The sequence below is a fragment of the Psammomys obesus genome, unplaced genomic scaffold (genome assembly GCF_907164565.1).
Source record: "Psammomys obesus unplaced genomic scaffold, mPsaObe1.curated_primary_1811, whole genome shotgun sequence".
Lineage (NCBI taxonomy): Eukaryota > Metazoa > Chordata > Mammalia > Rodentia > Muridae > Psammomys > Psammomys obesus.
Genome location: NW_026585895.1, coordinates 52,209,571 through 52,230,436, shown reverse-complemented (window position 1 = coordinate 52,230,436; position 20,866 = coordinate 52,209,571). Strand labels below are relative to the sequence as shown.

At 54.0% G+C, this 20,866-nt stretch overlaps 1 protein-coding gene across 4 annotated transcripts in view; it reads left to right on the top strand.

Annotated features, from left to right (window-relative positions):
- Ralgds (ral guanine nucleotide dissociation stimulator) overlaps nucleotides 1-20,866 on the top strand; it is a 38,450-nt gene that overhangs the window by 11,188 nt on the left and 6,396 nt on the right. The window contains exons 1-9 of one of the 4 annotated variants that reach the window (XM_055600473.1): nucleotides 6,537-6,721; nucleotides 14,509-14,619; nucleotides 15,916-16,109; nucleotides 16,593-16,652; nucleotides 17,307-17,500; nucleotides 17,748-18,127; nucleotides 18,711-18,926; nucleotides 19,136-19,239; nucleotides 19,786-19,870. In XM_055600473.1, the coding sequence (XP_055456448.1) occupies nucleotides 6,539-6,721; nucleotides 14,509-14,619; nucleotides 15,916-16,109; nucleotides 16,593-16,652; nucleotides 17,307-17,500; nucleotides 17,748-18,127; nucleotides 18,711-18,926; nucleotides 19,136-19,239; nucleotides 19,786-19,870 (1,527 nt within the window). In that variant the 5' untranslated portion in view covers nucleotides 6,537-6,538. Of the gene's footprint in view, nucleotides 1-6,536; nucleotides 6,722-14,508; nucleotides 14,620-15,915; nucleotides 16,110-16,553; nucleotides 16,653-17,306; nucleotides 17,501-17,747; nucleotides 18,128-18,710; nucleotides 18,927-19,135; nucleotides 19,240-19,785; nucleotides 19,871-20,866 lie in introns of those variants that run through there. The other 3 variants (XM_055600472.1, XM_055600471.1, XM_055600474.1) reach the window with 3 other exon arrangements.

Sequence of the window (20,866 nt, the reverse complement as noted above, 5' to 3'; positions counted from 1 at the left end):
GAAAAGAAGACCACACCAGGTTTCGGGGACAGGAGCTGTGAGTTTGGTGGAAAGGCTTCTAGAGTGAGGAAGCAGGGCTTCCCCACTTCCTCCAGAGCCCTGGCTTAAGCTCACTTGGTGCTTTGACCCGCATGTGGAGAGTTCTGGGCCCCCAAAGGAGATCAATGGGAATGAGGGGTTGGGGACGTGGGGTTGGAGGAGGTAGCTGGATCCACCTACGAGGTGTAAGGTCTGGCTAGGCTACTGGGCCAGCCCAGAACAGAGCCCTGGCCTCATCCTTGCTTGCCCTGTGGCCTGGTACAAGCGGGAATTCCTGGCCCTGCCCGTCACAGCAGCAGGTATGACAGCCACGCAGGTGACAGCAGGCCTAGGCACTCCTGGGCTCAACTCCACTGGGGCAGGCAGGGGACAGGCACACTATTCCAAAGCCTGCCAGAGAGCCCACTCCCCCACTGGGTTCCCTCCCTACCATGGCCCGGGAAGCAGACCGGGTCCATGCCAAGCCTGCCGTGCCCAGGGGGAGGAAGGGCTCAGTGTTCTTTGCCTGTGTCTCAGTGGTGACTGCCAGGAGGTGGGCCGTTGCCCACCGCACCACTCCCCGAACTCCCACTCCTTCGACACCTTGGTCGGCACCCCTGCTGGCACCCACTACTGAGGTGAGTGTTTGCTGGAAAAGGCTGTCAGGTCACAGCCAAGACCTGGCCTGGGCTATGGGAGTTGGCACCTTAGGGCTCCTTACTCGCCTCATCAAAACTGGTTGAAGGAGTTTGGTTAGAAGCACCAGGATGGTGTGTCTCCTGTACCCAGTGTCTTCACGGAGGCCTGGAGTGCTGTGCCCATAGTACCTGTGTGTGAGCTCTGGCTGGCCACCTGTCCCTGGCAGCAGCAGACAGCATGTCTGTGGACTGTCACAGAGCGTGTACTGGATGGTGCTTCTCGGATTACCTGGGCTTTTGTGTCTTCACTCTCTGAGAGCTGGCTGGTATGTTCTTGTTGTTGTTGTCATTGTTTTGTTAGTGTCTCCATTTTTCTGGGAGAGAAACTTAGGCTCGGAGGTGCACTAGAGGGTCTGAGTGTATAAGAGGAGGGCAGGGCTGGCAGCCTGCTGACCACTCTCCAGGGAAGGGAGAGAATGGGTGCCCAATTCGAGGGCCTTTCTGGGGTGTGATGTGCACTCCAGCTGTGGGACAGATGTAACTGCCTCCAGGCTTAGAGACTGATGAGACGGTGGGACACAGGGAGCTCTGTCGGTGCCTTCATCTACCGTACATGCTCAGTGGCTCCCTTGACTGCTCTGAGCAGCTCACACAGGAGGCCCAACAACTTTGCCCTCTTTCCTGTCCCCTCTCTTCAGCTTTCTGTCTAGGGCTCAACTGTGAATCTCAGTTTTCATTTCTGTTTGTTTGGGTCCCCACTGGCTTTTTCCTCTGCCTCCACCTACCTCACATGGCACCTGTAGCATTAGTGGTCCCCAGGGTTGACAACGACCTCTCAAGGGTAGGGCCGAAGTGGGTATTTTGTCACTTGGTGGTGATGGTGGGGGTGACAGTCATCAGTATGGCATTGGGCCTGGCTCCTTAAATAATGCTTCTCATGGTACAAAGCAGACTGGTCTTTGCCACCTCTGAGTGTACGCAGCTTGCAGTTGAGCTGATGGGACAGAGGACCACAATCTAGGGTACCCACTTCCTGGGGCCTCGTGAGGCTGATCCAGAATTCATGTGTCCTTACATGGGCCATTTCCATTGCCCCAGGTTTGATGTGGTTTAACAGTTGTTCAGTGTGAGTATGTGTATGTGTGTGTACACAGACAACTTTTTATTATTTTTAATTATATTTAGATGTGTGTGTCTACGTATGGGTGTATCCATTTGCTATCAGATGTATCAGATCCCTGGAGCTGGAGCTAGGGCTGCTTGTGGATGTAGGGAACTCAGCTCAGGCCCCCTGCCAGACAGTGAGTGCTTTTCCCAGGCGAGCCGCCCCGTCAGCCCCTCTTATTTGTTTTTATTCGTCCTACTACATGCACGCAGGTGTGATGTGTATGGGCATGTGCGCCACAGCGCCTGTGTGCCGGCCAGGAGCCGACTGCGTGGAGTTGATCTCTCCTTCCTTCCAGTCCCTGGGCCTTAGCTGGTTTCCAGAAACTGCTCTTAGACAGTCAGGCTTGCACTGTCTGGCAGTGAGCCTACGCCCACTGCATTTCAGGCTGGCCTTGTTCAGTTTTCTTTGGGCAGTAACTCCATGTGAGGTCAGAGATTTGGGGTGGTGATGTCACATCCCTCCACCCAGTGTGACCTCCTGGGGGAGTTGATACTTCAGTTCGAACCTCCAGCGTGTGGAGAGGCCCCTCCAGGCTACAATGGCTCAGGGTAGAGCCAGCCTGCCCCACTGTGCTAGCTGCACCCTATCTGGGCCAGGTGCGTCACCTCCCGCCAAGATGTGTGCTCACACGCCCACACAGGGCCACCCCAGAACCCAGGCAGGCCAGGAATGATGATGCCCTACTCGGGAAATGACAGAGGAGCCGGGCTGGCCACACCCTAGCAGTGTCCTCCTCCCTCCGTGGTCTCTAAATGTAGAACAACAGATAAGCGAGCAGGCCTTTACCTGCCAGCCAGAGGTGAAAAGTTTTCTGTTGTTTTGAGCCAGGGTCCTGTTCTGTTGCCTAGGCTGGTTTCAGATTGATAATCCTCCGGCCTCAGTCTCCCCCAGTGCTGGGATTGCAGGCATGTGCCACTGTGCCTAGAAAAGAGACAAAAGGATTTCTACCAGGGCCCAGCCTGGGTAGCAGTTCTCAGTGGCTGTGGCCCAGCCAAGGTGTGAAAAGGTGTTGGCTCATGTCTGTGGTTGCCCTGACATTGCCTGGTGTCTAATTCTGGCCCTGGCTTCCTGCTAGTCAGCAGTCGTGGAACTGTGCCCCTGGGAACCAGCGCCGAGGCAGCCTAAAAGAACAAGTGACATCCTCACCAAAGTGGTGTGAGGACTCACTTTCATCCTAGTTGGGGGAAGGCTCAGAAGACTGGAAGCCCAGACTCCAGGGACCCTTGACAGTTGTGCAGCTCATGTGTCTGGGAATCAGGGATGGTTGTCCAGGGGTCTGTGGCAAGCTCAGAGCCCTTGCCTCGGTAAAGGCCACAGGTGCCGCATGGCTCCCGCCCAGCCTCCAGTGACATGCCGGAACACAGCTGGTGTGGTCTGGTCACCCAGGGTTAGGGGAGAAGCCCAAATTTCAGATTTTTATGTGAAATCACCTGACCTTTTAGTGTTGACTCAAAAATTTAAAAACACTTTGCAGTCCAAACAAAACACATGTGTGAGGCACACTTGGCTTCTAGCCTCCATCCGTTCAAAGCCTTTCTCTTTGAGGAACATCCAACTGTTGGAAGGTCAGCATTGCTCTTGGGGGGGGGGGGCTTGTTGTGCCCCCAGCAAGTGTCAGATGCATTCCCAAGAAGGCTGGAAGCAGGATGAGGAAGGGGAGAGACCAGTTCCTAGTACCCGTCACTTGCAGAGTGGAGCAGTGCTGTGGGATACCCCAAGTGTGGGGTTAACATGATCCTTGTGTTTCAGACTCAGCCAAGGTCACTGGGGCTGCCCCCAGCCGTTCTCAGGAACATGTGCACATGAGGACTTAGTTTCCTGGGTACCCACTGTCTGGGCCCGAGGCAGGTTCTCCATACTGCTTTGTTCTAAGGATCCTGTGAGTGACTGGCCAGAGTGAAACATACAGGAAATGGCTCAACTAGGCCCTGGGTCACTACATCCACCAGGGTCTAAAGCTTAGACCCTCCCTTAGTGGCTCCTCGGAGCCTCAGGAGTCTTAGCGGGTGATTCTTCAGCCAAGGTCCTTTTATTCTTTTAACCTTAATTATGGAGCGATCCCAGAGGGACCCAGGATAAAGAAGGTGGCATAAAGATTTGACAATATCAGTTCACCCACAAATCCCAGGTACAAGGATCCAGCCATTATAACTTGACAGTAACCACCATACCATGGTGGCAGCTAAGAAACAATGTCCAAGACCAGGTGTCCATGTCCAGCAGGCCTGGTGGCGCACACCTTTAATCCCGGCACTCGGAGGCAGAGGCAGGTGGAGCTCTGAGTTCCAGGACAGCCAGAGCTACACAGAGAGACCCTGCCTCAAAAACAAAAACAAAACAAATCAAAAAGAAGCAACAATGTCCAATGCCATCACCATCAATATCCTGTAGTCTTCAACTACCTAAGGTCAAGCCTGCTCTGAAAATATTAAACAGACAATTCTAGAAATAAATCTCTTGCTGCTCTGAGGAACATAATGAAGTCTTTCCTCTCCACACCCTGCCCCTGACATGTCACCCCTTCGCCCACCATACCCACACTAGACACTCTACTTGCCAGTCAGCCACTAGGCTACCTGGGTCTTTGCACCAACCATTGTGGTACCAAACACAGTTCACCTACCGTTATTTCAGGATCCTGCTACGCATCTTAGAATGCATCCCGCTCAGGTAAGAGGGGAGCCTTAGTTACTTAACAGCCGCTTTGTTCAAATCAGGTTCACAAACCCACACACTGGCTGCTAACTCTTCTTTTTGCACACTCCCCGCCCCCGTATATTTGTTAGCAAAACAGAAACCTGTCTGTTTGTTCTGCAGGCCGGATTTCTGTTGGTTGTAGGCTGGTGGTGTATCTAGCATGTCTTTCTGACTCCCGTTCCCCCAAATGATGGTTAAATTTAGGTGTGGATTGAAGGAAGCTCACTTTGTGTGTCTGTATGCTCTTCAGTGTCATGTCACATGTCCTTATCCCCCCTCTTTTAGGATGGCCCTGCCCTGTAGCTTGAGGCTAATCCTGAGGGAAAGCTTAGGAGGCCTTGGGGGAGGGCTTTGCTTTCTGAGGAGCATCTGGAAAGTCACAGCTGGTACTGAGGATGCTAAGGTTGTCTGAGGTTGCAGGGTCAAGGGCACCAGGCAGTGTGCTGTCTTCCAGCTTCCTTCTCTTCACAAAGAACATGAGGACACTTACCTTGGTGAAAGGGGGTTAGAGTCAAAACAGGATTTGGGCTGTTGGGTTGTGGGAACTAGGGGTTTCTGTGTCTGTATGTTTGATTGGGTGTCTCTGTGTGTTTGCCTATACATGTGTTTGTCTGTGTTTCCATATCTATACATGTGATATCTATGAACAGACTTTCCAGGAGGGAAGATGCAGCGTGCATAACAAGACAGGAAAGGAATTTGGAAAAACAAGTGGACATCACCCAGAAGGGCCTACCTAGCAGGTGATGGGACCCCCACCTCTCTGCCAGTGTCCATCACATGCCAGTGAGATAGGAAGCTGCAGTGTGATTAACTCCCTCTCCAGCCTCCTTGGGACCACTCCTCCCCCCCCCCCCCCCCCCCCCCCCCACCTCTTGGAGACTAGAGGCATGGTGCCTGGGGACTAAGTGTTAGAGAGAAGCTGCCCTTAGAAAAAGGTAAGAAAGCCAGAATAGGAGAGAGCAGGGACAGGCAACAAAGCTGAGCTGCTGCTGGGTCCTTGGCCCAGGGATGGGCTTGGGAAAAAAGCCCACAAACTGTATGGAAGCTGCTGCCTTCCTGTCTTATACCTCCTGCCTTCCCTGGAGGCAGGGTAGGGCTCCAGACTTCTGAGCAGCCTTAGGTTATCTCTACCCCAAGCCAAATCTGCCTATCTTTTTCTTAAATCGCATTTATCACTGGAGCCTGCTCATAAAAATACTTTAGGACAGTTAGAAATTTCAGAGAAAATTTAAGCCTTGGGGCTGGAGAAATGGCCTGGAGTACTTACTGTTCTTCCAGAGGACCTGGGTTCAGTTCCCAGCATCCACATGGCAACTCACAGTATCCTTTTTGTTCCCCTCAGGCACATATGTAGTATACACACATGAAAAATAATCGAACACATAACTTAAGGCTTAAGCCTTTAAAAAGTATACAGCCTCACCTAGAGGTAACTAGCGTTTCTTTTGCACAGTAGGTCTATCTAGTTTTTGTGTGGCTCTGGTGCTGAAACTGAAAGCTGTCGTCTCTCCCAATGGGGCTTGGACTGGATGCCAACTCCCTTCAGACACTCAGCCCAATCAATACGGAGAGTCACCCTTCCCCATGCCCTGGTATATGAGCACATAGCCGGTGACCTCAAGACGTCCTCCTGTCACACTCTTGGAGGAAGTAATTTTCATTACCCATACTTTCCAGTTGAAGAAACTGAGGCTACAAGGCTAGGAGGTGTGGTTACTGGAATTCCTGGGAAGTGGATCTGATTTCAGCAAAACAGCATCACGGGCACGCCCACGCAACACACAAACTGCATGTGCGCGCATCCACCAGGCTTGACAACTGAGCAGAGGCTCGTGATGACACGCCCCTTCTAGAGCCCCGCCCGCGCAGCCCCCGCCCCCAGCTGACATCAGCGGGGCCCGACCCCGGGCACAGAGCTCAGCAGCGCGGAGCCGCGCTGGGCCGGCCCGCGCCCGCGCCCGCGCAGCCCCCGGTCTCGCGGCCCGCCGGCCACCCGCGCCGCCGCGAGCCGTCCATGGTGCAGCGCATGTGGGCCGAGGCGGCCGGGCCCGTAGGGGGCGCCGAGCCGTTGTTTCCCGGTTCGCGGCGCAGCCGCAGCGTGTGGGACGCCGTGCGCCTGGAGGTGGGCGTCCCCGACAGCTGTCCGGTGGTGCTGCACAGCTTCACGCAGCTCGACCCGGATCTGCCGCGCCTGGAGGTGGGTGAGCAGGGTGGGCTGGGGCCCAACATCCTTTGCAGCAGTGTGTGGGGGTGGGGGATTCTTTCCGCAGAAATCCCCCTACTGCACCAGCCTCGGGACAGGGAGTTGGGCATCACAGCACCCAGCACACCCCACTGCAGAAGTTAGGGATCCGAGCTGAATTTCTGTAACCCCCTCAACTCATTCCTGTGCCTGCTCCCCCCCTCACAGGTGTGACAGTCCCAGGCCTCGCAATCAGGCAGACCTTTAAGACCCTTCCCGTTGCTGCTGTTCACATCCCTGGTACATGAATGTTCCAACCTTGAGGGCCTGGCTTCATTTCACACTCTTGTCAATGGGGCTTGAGGACACGAGGAAGCCACACAAGATAGTGGACCAGCAAATGGTTGGGGTGGCACAGTCCTAGACTCTTCCAGAGTTGAGTAGAACCTCTGGATAGCCATCACTGAGTCGGACATAAGTCTAATGACTGGAGAACATCAAGGCTGCTCAGAAAAGATGGCAGAAGGGGTGGTCTGATCCCCAACATGTTCAACTAGGTGTTCAGTCAGTGAGAGGACAGGACTTCACTGTGACCTGTGATTCATTTCTGCCTGATTAGAAAATGTGCCGACACCCTGACTTTGTAAGAGAAGAATTCAGGGAAGGGAGATTATTTGTCTTTATGTATGGCAGGAGGTGGGAGTAATAAATGAGGGTAGGAACCTGTTTCTTGTGTGTCCTTGGCAGGGACACCCAGCAACAGCCTCTGCCTCCCACTTTAGTGTATGCCTGCCACTGTGCCCCAGCGATAGTGGAATCCCAAGGCTGCCCCGCATCCTGCTCTGCCTAGAGAAAGCCTGGACAAAGCATACTTTGGAGCTTGTGGTCAGGGAACCCCCGGGCCTGGGAGGCCTCCCAAGCTTGGCAGGTGTCCCAAGCCAGGGATCTCATTTACCCAGTGGTCTCATCCTCATGGCGGCTGGGGAGGGACTCCCGGAGCATGGTAGTGGGCGGCTCGCCACCATCCCTGCATCCATCTGGCTTTCATTATATCTGGCAGAGACTCTGGCTTTGTGTGCCTAGAAGGGCCTGGCCTGATCACTCATGGAAGGGGAGTCAGGCTTCTCCCTGGCTCTGCCCTTCTATACCCCTGAGAACCCCTTGTGGCAGGTTGAAGGGTTCTGCCCCTGTGCAGGTTGCTGCTGTCGTAGCCTCCTCTGCCCTCCCTCTCCTGGCCCTGCTGTCATGCAGCCTGGTCACTGTTTAGAAATCAGAAGGGAAGCTTCTAGCTGGGGCAGGAAAATCAGGGTCCTGGCAGGAGAGGAGGCCACAGGCGGAAACCGAACACAATGACCATTTACTATTTGTCTGGGGGAGGGGGGCCAGGGAAGTCCCTGTCTGTTTTGCCAATAATTCCCTCCCATCCCCATCCTGAGGCTGACTTCCTGGTGGCAGTCCCGGGTCCAGAAATGAAGCTGACCCGCTTGCATTCCCTGCACTCTCTGGAAAACATCAAACTGTCTCTGCCTTTCCTCTTCCGCCATTGTTTCCATCAGCCTGGGGTTGCCAGGTGTCCTCACACATCTGGGCATCTGCCTGCCATTTCAGTTCTAAGTCAAGGCACCGCTGACCTAGCTTGACCTGCTGCAGGCTGCTTTCTGGAGGTCATGAGGTCTATGCTTCCGCAAAAGGCAAGCTTCAGCTTCATCCTGGCAAGAGTGATTTGTGGATCTGTAGCATTTACAGGCAGCAGGCAGTACTCCTGGCTCATACAGATCTCCAGTTTAGATGCCAGCACCATCTGCTAAGGTGCTGGAGGCCAGAGAGAGTCCCTGACCTAGATAAATATGCTGCCAGGAAGGGTCGCAGACAGGACTTCAGCACAAGCTGTGTTCCCTGGAGTTCGGGGTTGGGGGTGCCTGCTGCATGTAAGAGCTGGAAGCAGGACAAGGCAGAGATGGCTGGTGGACAGTGGGAGCCAGCCAAGGTTGTGGATGGAGCTTGGCCCAGGCACTACAGAAAGCCTTGGTTAGGTGAATACGGCAAAGCCTATTTACAGTCCAGAGGAAGGTGAAAGTACCTCAGATTTTGAGACCCTGGGAATGGTGGAACCAGGGGCTTAGCATAATAGCTAACAGCTTCTAGGGCTTGGTGGAAGGGCCTAGGCTAAATAATTTGCATGCATTTTGTCCTTTGTGGGGATCAGTGCTATTAATAGCCCATTTAACAAATGAAACAACTAATTAGATTGCACAGTCAACATGCTGGTCAGAGGCAGAGGCCAGGCAGGCTTCTCTGGCAACTTGCCTGTGATGCCTGAAGGCTGTATGGGTTGGACACACTGAAGGGGGGCCTTCTCCCTCTGGACTCTCTGGTCTCTTAATCACACTGTATGCAGCTCTTAGTTTACCCCAGGGTTCTTTTGTTCCCTTGACACTGGAGACCCAGAGACATAGGTGTGTGTGTGTGTGTGTGTGTGTGTGTGTGTGTGTGTGTGTGTGTGTATGTGTACAAGAAAATCTTCCAGAGGTACTTCCTGGCTGATTCTAAAAGGGCAGCCTTGAGGAACTTTAGGGCCTGTTATATTCATGAGGGGACTGGCTATCACAGCTATTCCCCCAGGACCCCCTTGTCCTCCTGTTGCTTTGTTCAGAGGCACAGTAGGAGAGGATGAGGAGGCCCAGATGGCTGGCACTGGTCTTCTGTCTCCAGTCCAGGACCCCTGAGAGAGGGGTCTTGCTGGCCCATTTCTTGAGAGCCTTAGGGCAACTCTGGAGCAGAAGGGCCTAGATTGCTAGTAGGGTAGGAACAGGAACTGACTCTCATAAGGTGGTCAGTTAGTTTTCAGGCCTGTGGGTAGATCTCTAAGCCCTCAGCTCTGAGGAGGCTCATGGAGGGGCTTCAGCTACAATCTGAAGGGTCTCATAGTTTGTCACCTTTCCTGATCTGGACTTCTGATGCACTTACTAATGCTATGTTATCAGGCATTCACCTCAGTGGGGTGAGCCTTTCAGCCCAGTGAGAGTGATTGCTTCCTAACACAGAGCTGAACCTCCAAGCAAACTCAGTTCTCCAGAGAAAGGACAGGCTGAGGGCTGCTTGCTGAGCAGGGCATGGGGACCAGAACTGCTGGACCGTGGGTATTGTGTTGGCACACCCCTCTCCTTTTGGTGCCTTTGCCTGCAGGCGTTGTCCTGCAGTCACACCTGCAGGCGTTCTGGTTTTTTGTGTGTTTTTTTTTTTTAACCCCAGAGGCATAGAGCATGAGCTCCATGGGGAAGACAGCTGTGCTGGAATGCCAGCTAGGCCCCTAGTTTCTTCAGCTATAAAATGGACATGATGCTAGTTACTCTTTGAGTTCTGGATAGACCACGTGAGACCAACAACATGACAGGTGTAGTCCTCAGAGCCCCACAGTGGCCACCGTACATCTTTCTGACAGGTGACAAGGTCCAAACCTCCTGAATGTCTGAGCTCTGGGCTCCTGGAACATGTGACCTGGCACTTGCAGCCGCCCTCAGCATGGCCATTCCCCAGGACATGTCCTTAAGCCTCCCTCAGAGGTACAGGTGTGAAGCCACCTGCCTGGCTACTTTCCCGCTTGCTGTGTAGCCCGAGGAAGTCATTTTTGTCTCCAGCCCCTCCCAGCATCTGTGTACCGTGGATGAACCCTGCCCTGATGTTGTGTCTCTGGCAGAAGCAGCAGCTAGCTTTGCGTGTGTCCCTTTAGGCCAGGGATCAAATCCTTGTCCTACCTGCTGTTTCCTGGCTCTACCTGAGTAGGCCTCTTGCTGTCCCTACCTGGCTGTTCCCAGGTAGGGACAGGAAACATACTGGAAGAGTTACATACACTGAGTATACAAAGGACCTGATCCAGAAAGTGCCCAAGTAAGCTGGATGGCATGGTCATGGCCAGTGGTGTGGGTCTGAACCTTCAGCTGGTCTGCCTCATACCTTGTGAGGGCTGGGTCTGGCAAATGGACAGCAGGAAGGGTGGTCAAGGCTATGGGTTGAAGGGATGGGTTTCCCTTCCCCCATTTGAGCTTAGTTTTCTTTCCTGAAATGCTAACTTGGCAATAGCGGGACTCAGGCTAACAGGCAGTGTTCCTGGGGAACTAAATCTGACTTCGAGAACACTTCACAGGCCCAAGACTTTACTTTCTGAAGTCTTAGTGCTCCCTCGCTGCCATGGCAACCAGGTACCTTGTACAGTCTCTAGCTGAGGCTGCCTGTATGGGCTATGGGCTTGAGTACCACCTGGGGCTGCTGGGAGGGCTTAGCATCTGTGATATCCACCTCATGCTGGAGCTAGAATGGAGGACTCTAATGCTTGGTGTTTTAATTTTCCCCCCTCTACTGGGGCTCATGGTATAAGAGCTGAACCAGGCCCTGGATCTGAGAAGTCTTGGATTCTCACCTCATACTGTCTATTTGGCTTTTCCCCTGTGCTGTGGTTTCCACCTCTAAAATGGGAAGGGTGCTCTCTCACTATGGACAGTATCAGCCTGAGATTTCTGTCATCTGGACTGCTCTGTCTCTGTTCTGGAAGCTTCTTTCCAAGGAAGGGCCAAGACTGAGTGAGCTTCCTTCTGGGTCCAGTAGCCCAGGTGGTCCTCTGACAGGTGTGGCTCTCAGACATCATCAGTTCTCGAGGTATACCAGGTGTTGTCCTCTGGCCTTACTCAGCTGCACCCCATCCCCTGTTAGCTGTTGCTGTTCTCCCAACCCACAGCCAGCTCACCCTGACAAGCTGGGGGTTCAGACCCTTTCTGAGGTGCAGTCCAGGGTCTAGTCCTGAGGGCCCTGTGTGTTCAGAGCTGTAGGGGCCCTGCAATGGGCCTGCTAGACCTAGTGACTCAGTGGCCCTGGTCAGCAGCACAGGCAGGTGTGCTGAGTTCCCTAAAGGTTTGGATCTTCCTGCCCCACAAAGTAAGACTGAGCCCCTGCATATGTAGAGAGAGGCCATGATGCTCCGAACTCCTCCGTGTCTGCCAAGGCCTCCTAAAGCAGAGGCAGCCAGTGTCTGACTGGACAACCCCCCCTCCCCTCCAGTGCTCTTCAGGGAGAGATGATAGGCCTGGAGTCCACAGTGGGCCCCTTGCTACTTGCTGTTCTGAGCTTGGCCTGCTGCTCCCTCTCTCTTTTAGCTGGGGACACACACTCTGCTGGACTGCTATCCTGAGAACATTGATCAGGTGACACTTATCCAGCCATGTTTTCTCTCACCATTTCAGGAGCTCTGGGCTATGCTCACAAGACAGTGACTTTGGGGGCAGCTCGCTCACAGGACTCTTTGACCCTCCAGCAACTGACCCGAGTGCAGTAGACACAGCTGCCAGCTTCATCCCAGGGCCCTGGGGGCCTTGCAAATGCGGGGGTGGGGTAGGGCCGGGGGAAGATCCTCCCTAAGGACACAGTCAACCATGTGGCATTCCTCCCTTAGCACTCAGAGGTTTCCTGGACGCCTGCCCCAGGCAGACAAACATTTTTGCTATATCAGCTGTTTACTGGGCCAGCTTACCCCCTCTTCTCCCTGGACTGCTTGAGTATTTCTGGAGCATGGTACTGCCTACATGGGCTGCCTGCTACAAAGTGGCCCATGGTGGCCTTAGTTTACATGGAGCCCTTTCCAACCTCAGAGGGACATGAGGACAGATCTCTTAGACTGTCTAGAGAAGCTCTTCTCTATTGCTTTCTAACCAGGCCTGGGGCAGCTCTGCCTTCTCCGGGTATCTGGTGCAAAGGTGCCCACACTCTGGGGTCTGTTCATTCCTGCTGTGGTTGATGGAAGGAAATGGATTTCACGGGGTGAGGGCCTGGGTGAGGGCCTCACAGCTAGAACAGTTCCCATCTGTGCAACAGGGTATCCGCTCCCCAGAGGAGGGCATGTGTGGCTCTCAGTGCCTGTCTGCACCCCCACCCCCATCCAGCTGGCAGAATGGCCTCCCTCAGGTGGGGGAAGGGTACAGGGATCACATGACACTTCCACAGGGCCCAGACCAGCTGCTGGGCTGTCAGCGGAGCCCAGAACTGAGGAAACCTTTGCTTTTTGAGCCCTGCTCAGAGATGGCTGCTGCTGCTTGCACCCAGCTCCTCTTGTAGGTTTGCCTGGCTAGGATACATCTCTGTCCAGCGGGCACCAGTAAGAACTTGTTGCAAGGCCTGGTGGTGTTGGCACTCACCTTTGATCTAGCACAAGGGAAGCAGAGGCAGGCAGATTTCTGTGAGTTCCTGGCCAGCATAGTCTACAGAGCGAGTTCCAGGACAGCCAGAGCTACACAGAGAAACCCTGTCTCAAAAAAAACAAACAACAAAAAAACCTGTTGTAAATTGGTGCTGTACTAGGCTCCTTGGGCTGAAATCCAGTGTTGTGTGGTGGGAAGAGAAGGGTCAAGTGTGAGACCTGACTCTGCTGCTTATGCTAGATGTGACCAAACTCCTTGGGAAAGGAAGACTCTTCCAGCCCCAACTTCCAAGAATCTCTGAGGTGGCACAGTGGGTGGTCCAGGACCACAGTCTCTGTTATCTCTTCTGAAAGACTTTCTAGATTTGGGTCAGAGGTTAGCTGATGACAATGCCACTGGTCTCTGAAGGGAAGGTCCCTGGGCTGTGGCCAGGATTGCTTAGGGTGCATGAGCCTTGTTACCCGCTGACTTTCAGGAAACAGGCTTGCCTTCTCTCCAGAGAAGGTGGACAGTCATGAGCCCAGTGTGGTGGCCATGGCTTTTCCCTTGGCTCAAAGCCCAGAGTAGGAAACAGATTTCCAAAAGTTGTTTCCAGGCCTCCCAGAGCCCTGTAAGGGTGGATGGCAGCCATGAGGGCCCAGACACAGCCCCACATCACACTGGCCTCTGGTTCAGGCTCCCAGCAAAGTGTCTACACAGGGGCTCCAGGTAGATAAGCACTGGATCCAAGTCCCCTGGCCCCACATTGATCCCCATGGTTCACACTGGGTGTAGGGGCAGTAGCCCTAGGCTGCGCTCATGCCTGCCACCCCAGCTCTGAGCTCTTGAGAGTTCGGTTTCTGTACCCTCCATTTCAGATACAGAGCCCTTCCCCAGATGGCAGCAGTAGGAGAGAGCCTGGGGTATCAGGGGAAGCAAATGTTTCCATTCTTCTCTAGGCTCTCAGAAGGAGCCACATGATCCCCCCTTCCTCAGCTAGGTCTCATGATTTGGGGTTCTGTGGAACCCCAGCATTGTTGCTGTTTCGCACTCACGTGAGGAAGTGCAGCCAGCTGGGAACCCCTGTGTTGCCCAAGAGGTCTGAGAAGCATGAATGAGAAGGGGAAGGAAGTGGCCACAGATGTGGCCGGTGTCGGCACCTGCCTCAACCCATGATGCTGTCCCCAGGGCTGCGCTAGAAGGAACTGCCTGATGCTGCTGGGTCAGCCTGGAGCCTCAGACTGGACAGAGAGTTGAGGGTGTGGGTGCCCCTGGGCTCTGGGGACTAGGTTTTTTTTCTGAGGGCCAGTGCTACCTGTGACCATGTTAGGACTTTAGGATAGGTACACAAGACAGTTTGACCTGTATAAGTTACTCCTGCCTCAACCTCCACTCACCTTTCTCCAAAATGACTGAATAACTACCTGTCTTAGAGGGACACCGTGTCGGACAGTCCAGTACCAGGCAGGAGCAGATTCCTCAGCTGTTGGCCTTTAGGTCATGAGGGGCCAGGTAGGAAGTAGAGTCCTGGGCTCTCCATTTTCTTCACACTGTATGTCTAGGAGCCACCTGTCTGTGCCATCCCCCTACAGCAGACCCCTGATGTCCTGGCCCCGCTTCTGGGCCCTGTCTTTTCAGAGCTCTACGCAGGAGATTGGGGAAGAGCTGATCAACGGGGTCATCTACTCCATCTCCCTGCGCAAGGTCCAGCTACACCAGGGAGCCACCAAGGGCCAGCGCTGGCTAGGGGTGAGTATGGAGAGGGGGCCAGGAGGGTGACCCTTTCAGAACTAGGCTGATCTTTCCTCCACTACTCCCTCCTCCAGCCCAAAGTCCAGCCCCCGCATGAAGGGCCTGCTGAGTTACCTTCATATGAGTGAGGGGAGTTACTGTTGACCTCATTTCTCATTTCCCATAAAGCCGTGCACACTGGAATATTTTGCTAGTTTAATACCTGTCCTCAGATGTCAGTCTTCCTTTATCTTCCTCCTAGCCTTACAAATCCTCTCATATAGTAGGGCTGCCCTTTGTAGGTCAAGCTTTGTAAACTGTCTTAGGGTTACTATTCATATGAAGAAACAGCATGACCAAAAGCAAGTTGGGAAGGAAAGGGTTTATTTGGATCACCCTTCTACATCCATAGTCCATCACCAAAGGAAGTCAGGGCAGAAACCCACAGGCAGGAGCTGATGCAGAGGCCATGGGAGAGTGCTGCTCACTGGCTTTGCTCCCCATGGTTTGCTCAGCCATGCTTACAGAACCCAGATCCGCCCTCCCCCACTGATCACTAATTAAGAAAATGCCCTACAGGCGTGTCCACAGCAGTCTTAATGGAGGCATTGTCTCATTTGGGGTTCCCTCTGCTCAGATGGCTCTAGCCTGTGTCAAGTTGACAAAATTAGCCAGCATTCTTGAATTCTCAGCAACTTGCTGTCTCAGAACACATCTCTTGGGCCCCTTGAGCTAAGAAGCTGAGCCTGAGCCTGGAGAGATGGCTCAGAGGTTAAGAGCACTGGCTGCTCTTCCAGAGGTCCTGAGTTCAATTCCCAGCACCCACACAACAGCTGGCAACTGTCTGAAACTCCAGATCCAGATCCTCACACAGACATATATGCAGGCAAAACCACTAATGCACATAAAATTTTAAAAAATTTTAATTTTTTTTTCTTTTTAAAGAAGAAGCTGAGCCTGACCCAGCCATGTAATATTTCAGAGGATAAACCTGTTGCCACAGCTGTCGCACTTAATGATTCTTCCCAGTGGTCATTAAGCTTGTTCAGGGAATGTCCTGGGTCCTGAAAGGCCAATGCCCTGACTCTGGAATAAGCCTCTGGGATGGGCTATTCGGTTTGGCACTCCCCAAAGTATGTTAGATACTGTTGTCACTCACTTAAGAGACCACCCTGAAGGGCTCCGAACCTCAAATTCCATTTTAAAATCTGAGAGCCTCCTGTCCCAGCCTGGGCCACGTTCTTCTGAGGGTGTGCACGAGCTGAGCCAAGCTCCAGCTTTCCTGAGACCATGTGCCTTCCCTTGTCCACCCAGTGTGAGAATGAGTCGGCCCTGAACCTGTACGAGACCTGCAAGGTGCGCACGGTGAAGGCTGGCACTCTGGAGAAGCTGGTGGAGCACCTGGTGCCCGCCTTCCAGGGCAGTGACCTTTCCTACGTCACCGTCTTCCTGTGCACCTACAGAGCCTTCACCACCACTCAGCAGGTGCTAGACCTGCTGTTCAAAAGGTGAGCACCACCTCCAGACTCAGGGGCCCCTTCATGCTGGCTGGGTGTTGAGAATGCCTGTGTCTCTGTGTGCCCCGGTTTAATGGTAAACATTCTTAAAGGCCATTGTCAGGACAAAACTGGATGGGCCCTGGCAGTGCCGCCCCAGCCAGGGCTGTCAAGGCCTGTGGGGTCTTATATGACTTTCCCTTCCTCCATGGAAAAGCTATCTCACTTGAGCCTCAGGCCAAATGGATTCCCCGAATAGAAAGGAGGCAACCTCAACCTACATACAATATACATAGAGCAGGGCCCTGTGTAATGGGCTGAGAGGGCCCAGGTCCACTGAGGCGTCTGCTGTGTGCAGCGATGCTGCCAGGCACTCAACTCTGCCAAGAGCAGGGTCCCTGCCTCCCTGGCTCCGTTCTCCTCAGGGAGTTGGCCAGTAACACTAGACATCATAAGCAGGTACGGTAGATGTGACGCCCTCACGGCCTCCTCTAGATATGGCTGCATCCTCCCGTACTCCAGTGAGGACGGCGGACCGCAGGACCAGCTCAAAAAGTAAGTGTGCTTTTATGGGTAACAAGGGAAGGTTTGGGGAACAGGGGTTCAGCAAACTGTAGGTCCCACACTTCTGGTTCCTGCTGGCAGGCTGAGGCCTAAGGCTTCTACAGCAGAGGAAGACAGAGTTTAGAGTGATACTGAGCCTTCAGGGAGCAGAGTAGAGGAGTGTGTGTGTGTGTGTGTATGTGTGTGTGTGTTGGGGGACCATTCAGAACCAGCCACTATGAGAATGGTCTGTGGGCCTGTCCTGTCCCAACAGACATGCAGCCTCACTCCTTGGTAATGGCATTTAGCTCCCAAGGCGTTCAAAGAACAAACCATGTCCTTCAGGAAAATACAACCCACACCTGGCTCACAAAGAACAAGTACTGAGGTAGCGACTGACTGAGATTCTTTGAATGCTCTCCCTAATTTCCAACCAGCAGAGTTAGACAGGAGTAGGAGTGTGTCCTTGAAGAGCCCGGAGGACTGCCACTCCATTGATGAGCCTTTGCATTCTCCTACAGGGATTCTCTGTAGTTTCTATCCAGTTACTTGGCCTGCCATAGCCTGGACAGCCAAAAGGGACCTGTGGAATGGACACAGCTCCCAGGGGTGCTATGGGAGGGTGGCAGGGGAAGCCATGGCTCTGACACTGTTGCCTGTCCCCAGTGCCATCTCCTCCATCCTGGGCACCTGGCTGGACCAATACTCAGAGGATTTCTGTCAACCTCCGGACTTTCCCTGCCTCAAGCAGCTGGTGGCTTACGTACAGCTCAACATGCCTGGTTCAGACCTGGAGCGCCGTGCTCACCTTCTCCTGGCCCAGCTGGAGGACCTGGAGCCCAGTGAGGTTGAGCCTGAGGGTGAGGAGCCAGGGGCAGCTACACAGAACCTGGCAGGAGGGGTCAGTATTAATCCCCACTACAAAGAGGCTCCAATGCAGGTGCTGGGCCAGGAGCAAGGAGCCTGGGACCCAGCAGGCAGTACACTGTAGTCTGGGATAACATCTTATTATGGGGGTAGGGGCTTGCTTCTCTGTCAGGCAGTGGTCCTCTGTCTTTGGAAATGCTATGGACAAGGCAGCCATGTTGGACATCTTATCTCCTGCAGCCCTGTCCCTAGCTCCAGTGTTGTCTCTGAAACCAGCCTCACAGCTCGAGCCAGCTCCCGAACTGCTTCTGGCACCGAGCCGAGCCGTGTCACCAGCACCGGAACCAGAGCCAGCAGCAGCCCCGGTACCAGTCCTGGCATCCAGCCCGGTGGTGGAACCTGCTCCAGAGCCACCTTCAGAGCCTGAACCTGAGCCATCCCTAGCCCTTGCTCCAGAGCTGGACCCCACTCTCCCGCAGACCCTCGAGCTCGAGGCAGCTCCTGCAGTAGAGCCTTCCTGGCCTTTGCCTGGAGCCACAGAGAATGGACTGGATGAGAAGCCTCACCTCCTGCTATTCCCTCCTGACCTAGTGGCTGAACAGTTTACACTGATGGACGCAGTGAGTAGTGGGGCAGGGCAAAGCCATCTTCCCTTTGTATTCTGCTGTCTAGACCTGTTTTCTGGTTCAGAGCCTATGTCCCAGGGCAAGTCCCAGCTCCACTGTTAACAGCTATGTAACTACGGCACACAGCTTAGCCCAGGAAGGCATTGATTCCCTGCTAGAAGGTGGTCACAGAGGGCAGAATTGAGGATTTGGAGCAGACAGAAAGTGTGATAGCCCTCTAGGGTTGGAGGAGTGCTCACCAAGGTGCTTTTAGGTCCCTGGGTCACCTTCCTCCATTCTGGCCTGGAGGCCTAGCTAACCTCAGCACTTATGGCGTGCTTACCGTGTGTGGGAAACTGTCAGACACAGGGCAAGGCTGTATAGCAGGTGTGCTTGCTGAGGAGAGCAGGCCTAAGCCGCTGGCATGTGCACTTCCCCTCTCCCCATCATTTTGCCTGGTTTACCATGCACTGGGTGCCCTCAGAGGTCAGGTGGAAGGGCGAGAGTGCCATAGGGCATAGCCACATCCTCACCCTCCAAGCTCCAGCTTCAGCATGTGGGCTGTGCAGGGTCCAGTAACACAAGTCCCCCTTCCTAGGAACTTTTCAAGAAAGTTGTGCCCTACCACTGCCTGGGCTCCATCTGGTCCCAGCGGGACAAGAAAGGCAAGGAGCATCTCGCACCCACCATCCGCGCCACTGTTGCCCAGTTCAACAACGTGGCCAACTGTGTCATCACTACCTGCCTTGGGGACCAGAGTATGAAGGCCACGGACAGGGCCCGGGTGGTGGAACACTGGATCGAGGTGGCCAGGGTAGGCTGCAGGAGGGGCCTGGGGACCTCTTCTCTTTCCTCACAGACCTCAGGGCCACATGGCCCATTGCCAGATGCACGCTCCCTCCTGCCACTCGGCTGTGCACTTGAGCTGCTTTGTGAGCGCTTGTCCCTGGCATGCCCCTGGGAGCTTCTGGCAGTAAGGAGGGGCTTAGCCCAGGGCTCCACTCATAGACTCCTCATCCCCAGGAGTGCAGAGTGCTCAAGAATTTCTCCTCCCTCTACGCCATCCTCTCTGCTCTTCAGAGCAATGCTATCCACCGCCTAAAGAAGACGTGGGAAGAGGTCTCCAGGTAGGCCTCCCCGTCCCCTCCCCTGCTAAATCCTTGGGTGGCTGTACCTTCGGTGAGCTCCAGCAGCAAAGTCCAAGGGGTGGGTCCACTGTTGGGCACAGCTCAGTTGCATACCCCGATTAGAGCCAGGTGAGGTTTCATGCTTGCACAGAGACACACAGCTGTCCAGCTGAAAGCAAAACACAGTTTTGCGGGCTGGAGAGATGGCTCAGTGGTTAAGAGCACTGACTGCTCTTCCAGAGGACCTGGGTTCAGTTCCCAGCACCCAGATGGCAGTTCACAACTGTCTGTAGCTCCGAGATCTGACACCCTCACACAGACACACATGCAGGCTAAACCCAATGCACATAAAAGAACATAAATAAATTATTGAAACAAACAAACAAAAATGTTTTGCCTACTCCAGTAGCCTTCAGTGGAACCATGTTTAAAGCATTCTTCTCCGGCAGCATAGAATCTTTGTTCTAAAAGAAAGTGGGTTCCCCTTCATGGCTGCCCCAACGCACACCCTTTCTAACTGTTGCCTTCACTCTGCATTCCCTTCAGGGACAGTTTTCGAGTGTTCCAGAAGCTGTCGGAGATTTTCTCTGATGAGAACAACTATTCCCTGAGCAGAGAGCTACTCATCAAGGTAAGGTGGAAGCCACATTGATGGAGAAAGAGGGGGAACAGGAGACTGCAGGGTGGCAGGTAGTTCTTCACTGACAGTTTTTGGCAAACTTCCAGTCCTGTCAAGGCAGGCCAAAGGGAGGAAAGATGTCTTTGGCCCTTGAGTAGGTGGCAGGCACTTGGAGGAACAGGAGACCCCTGGTAATCTGACGTAGCGGGGGGGCAGCCAGGCAGGCTGCTGCAGGGGGATGAGCTGGCTCGATTAGCAGGTCTGCAACTTCCTGCTGGAATTTAGCCACTGGCAGGTGGATGGAAGGGGGTGCAACTTCCCCGGGCCAGCCCTCTCTGTCTCTGTGATGCCAGGCTCTTCCCAGGGGAGAGACTGTCTGGGATGGGGACCATTCTCCTTTCAAAAATCTTGTCCCAAGGGGCAGATATGCCTGCATAGGTGGAGCTGCTGACCAGCATGAGAAACTGAGAAAGGGTGGCAGGTTGCCTTGTCCCTTGAAGCTACAAGATGCCCAGGCAGCTTAGACATATCAAGGACTGATTAACTCATTTTTCTATCTCACCCTAGAAAATTCCACATCCTAACTCAGAATGGCTTGGGGGAAAAAAGGCAGCATTATCAGTGGGCCCTGCCCCTGCCACACTGGTCAGGCTGAGATGGCCCTGTAGAGCCCTGAGAGAACAAAGGCAGAGGACTCTGCTGAGGCCCTGTGTAGCTGGGAAGCTTTGGTCCCAGGCCCAAGGAGCTTGAGACACCTTGTCCGTCCCTCTCCTGTTATGACTGAGCTCAGTTAGAGATCCTGCCACAGCCCACATGCTGACAGAGGCCAGGACTCCAGTCAGTAGGCTGCGCTCCTGAGTCCCTGTGGGGCTCTAAGCAAGTCACTGCCAGTCTCCAGGCCTTCGTTTTCTTGTCTGGAAAAGGGAGGGCACTGAGCTCACAGGAAGAGGTGAGGTCTCTGTAGGAGGTCACTGGGGTTTGGCTGCAGGAAGAGTCAGGAAGGCACTG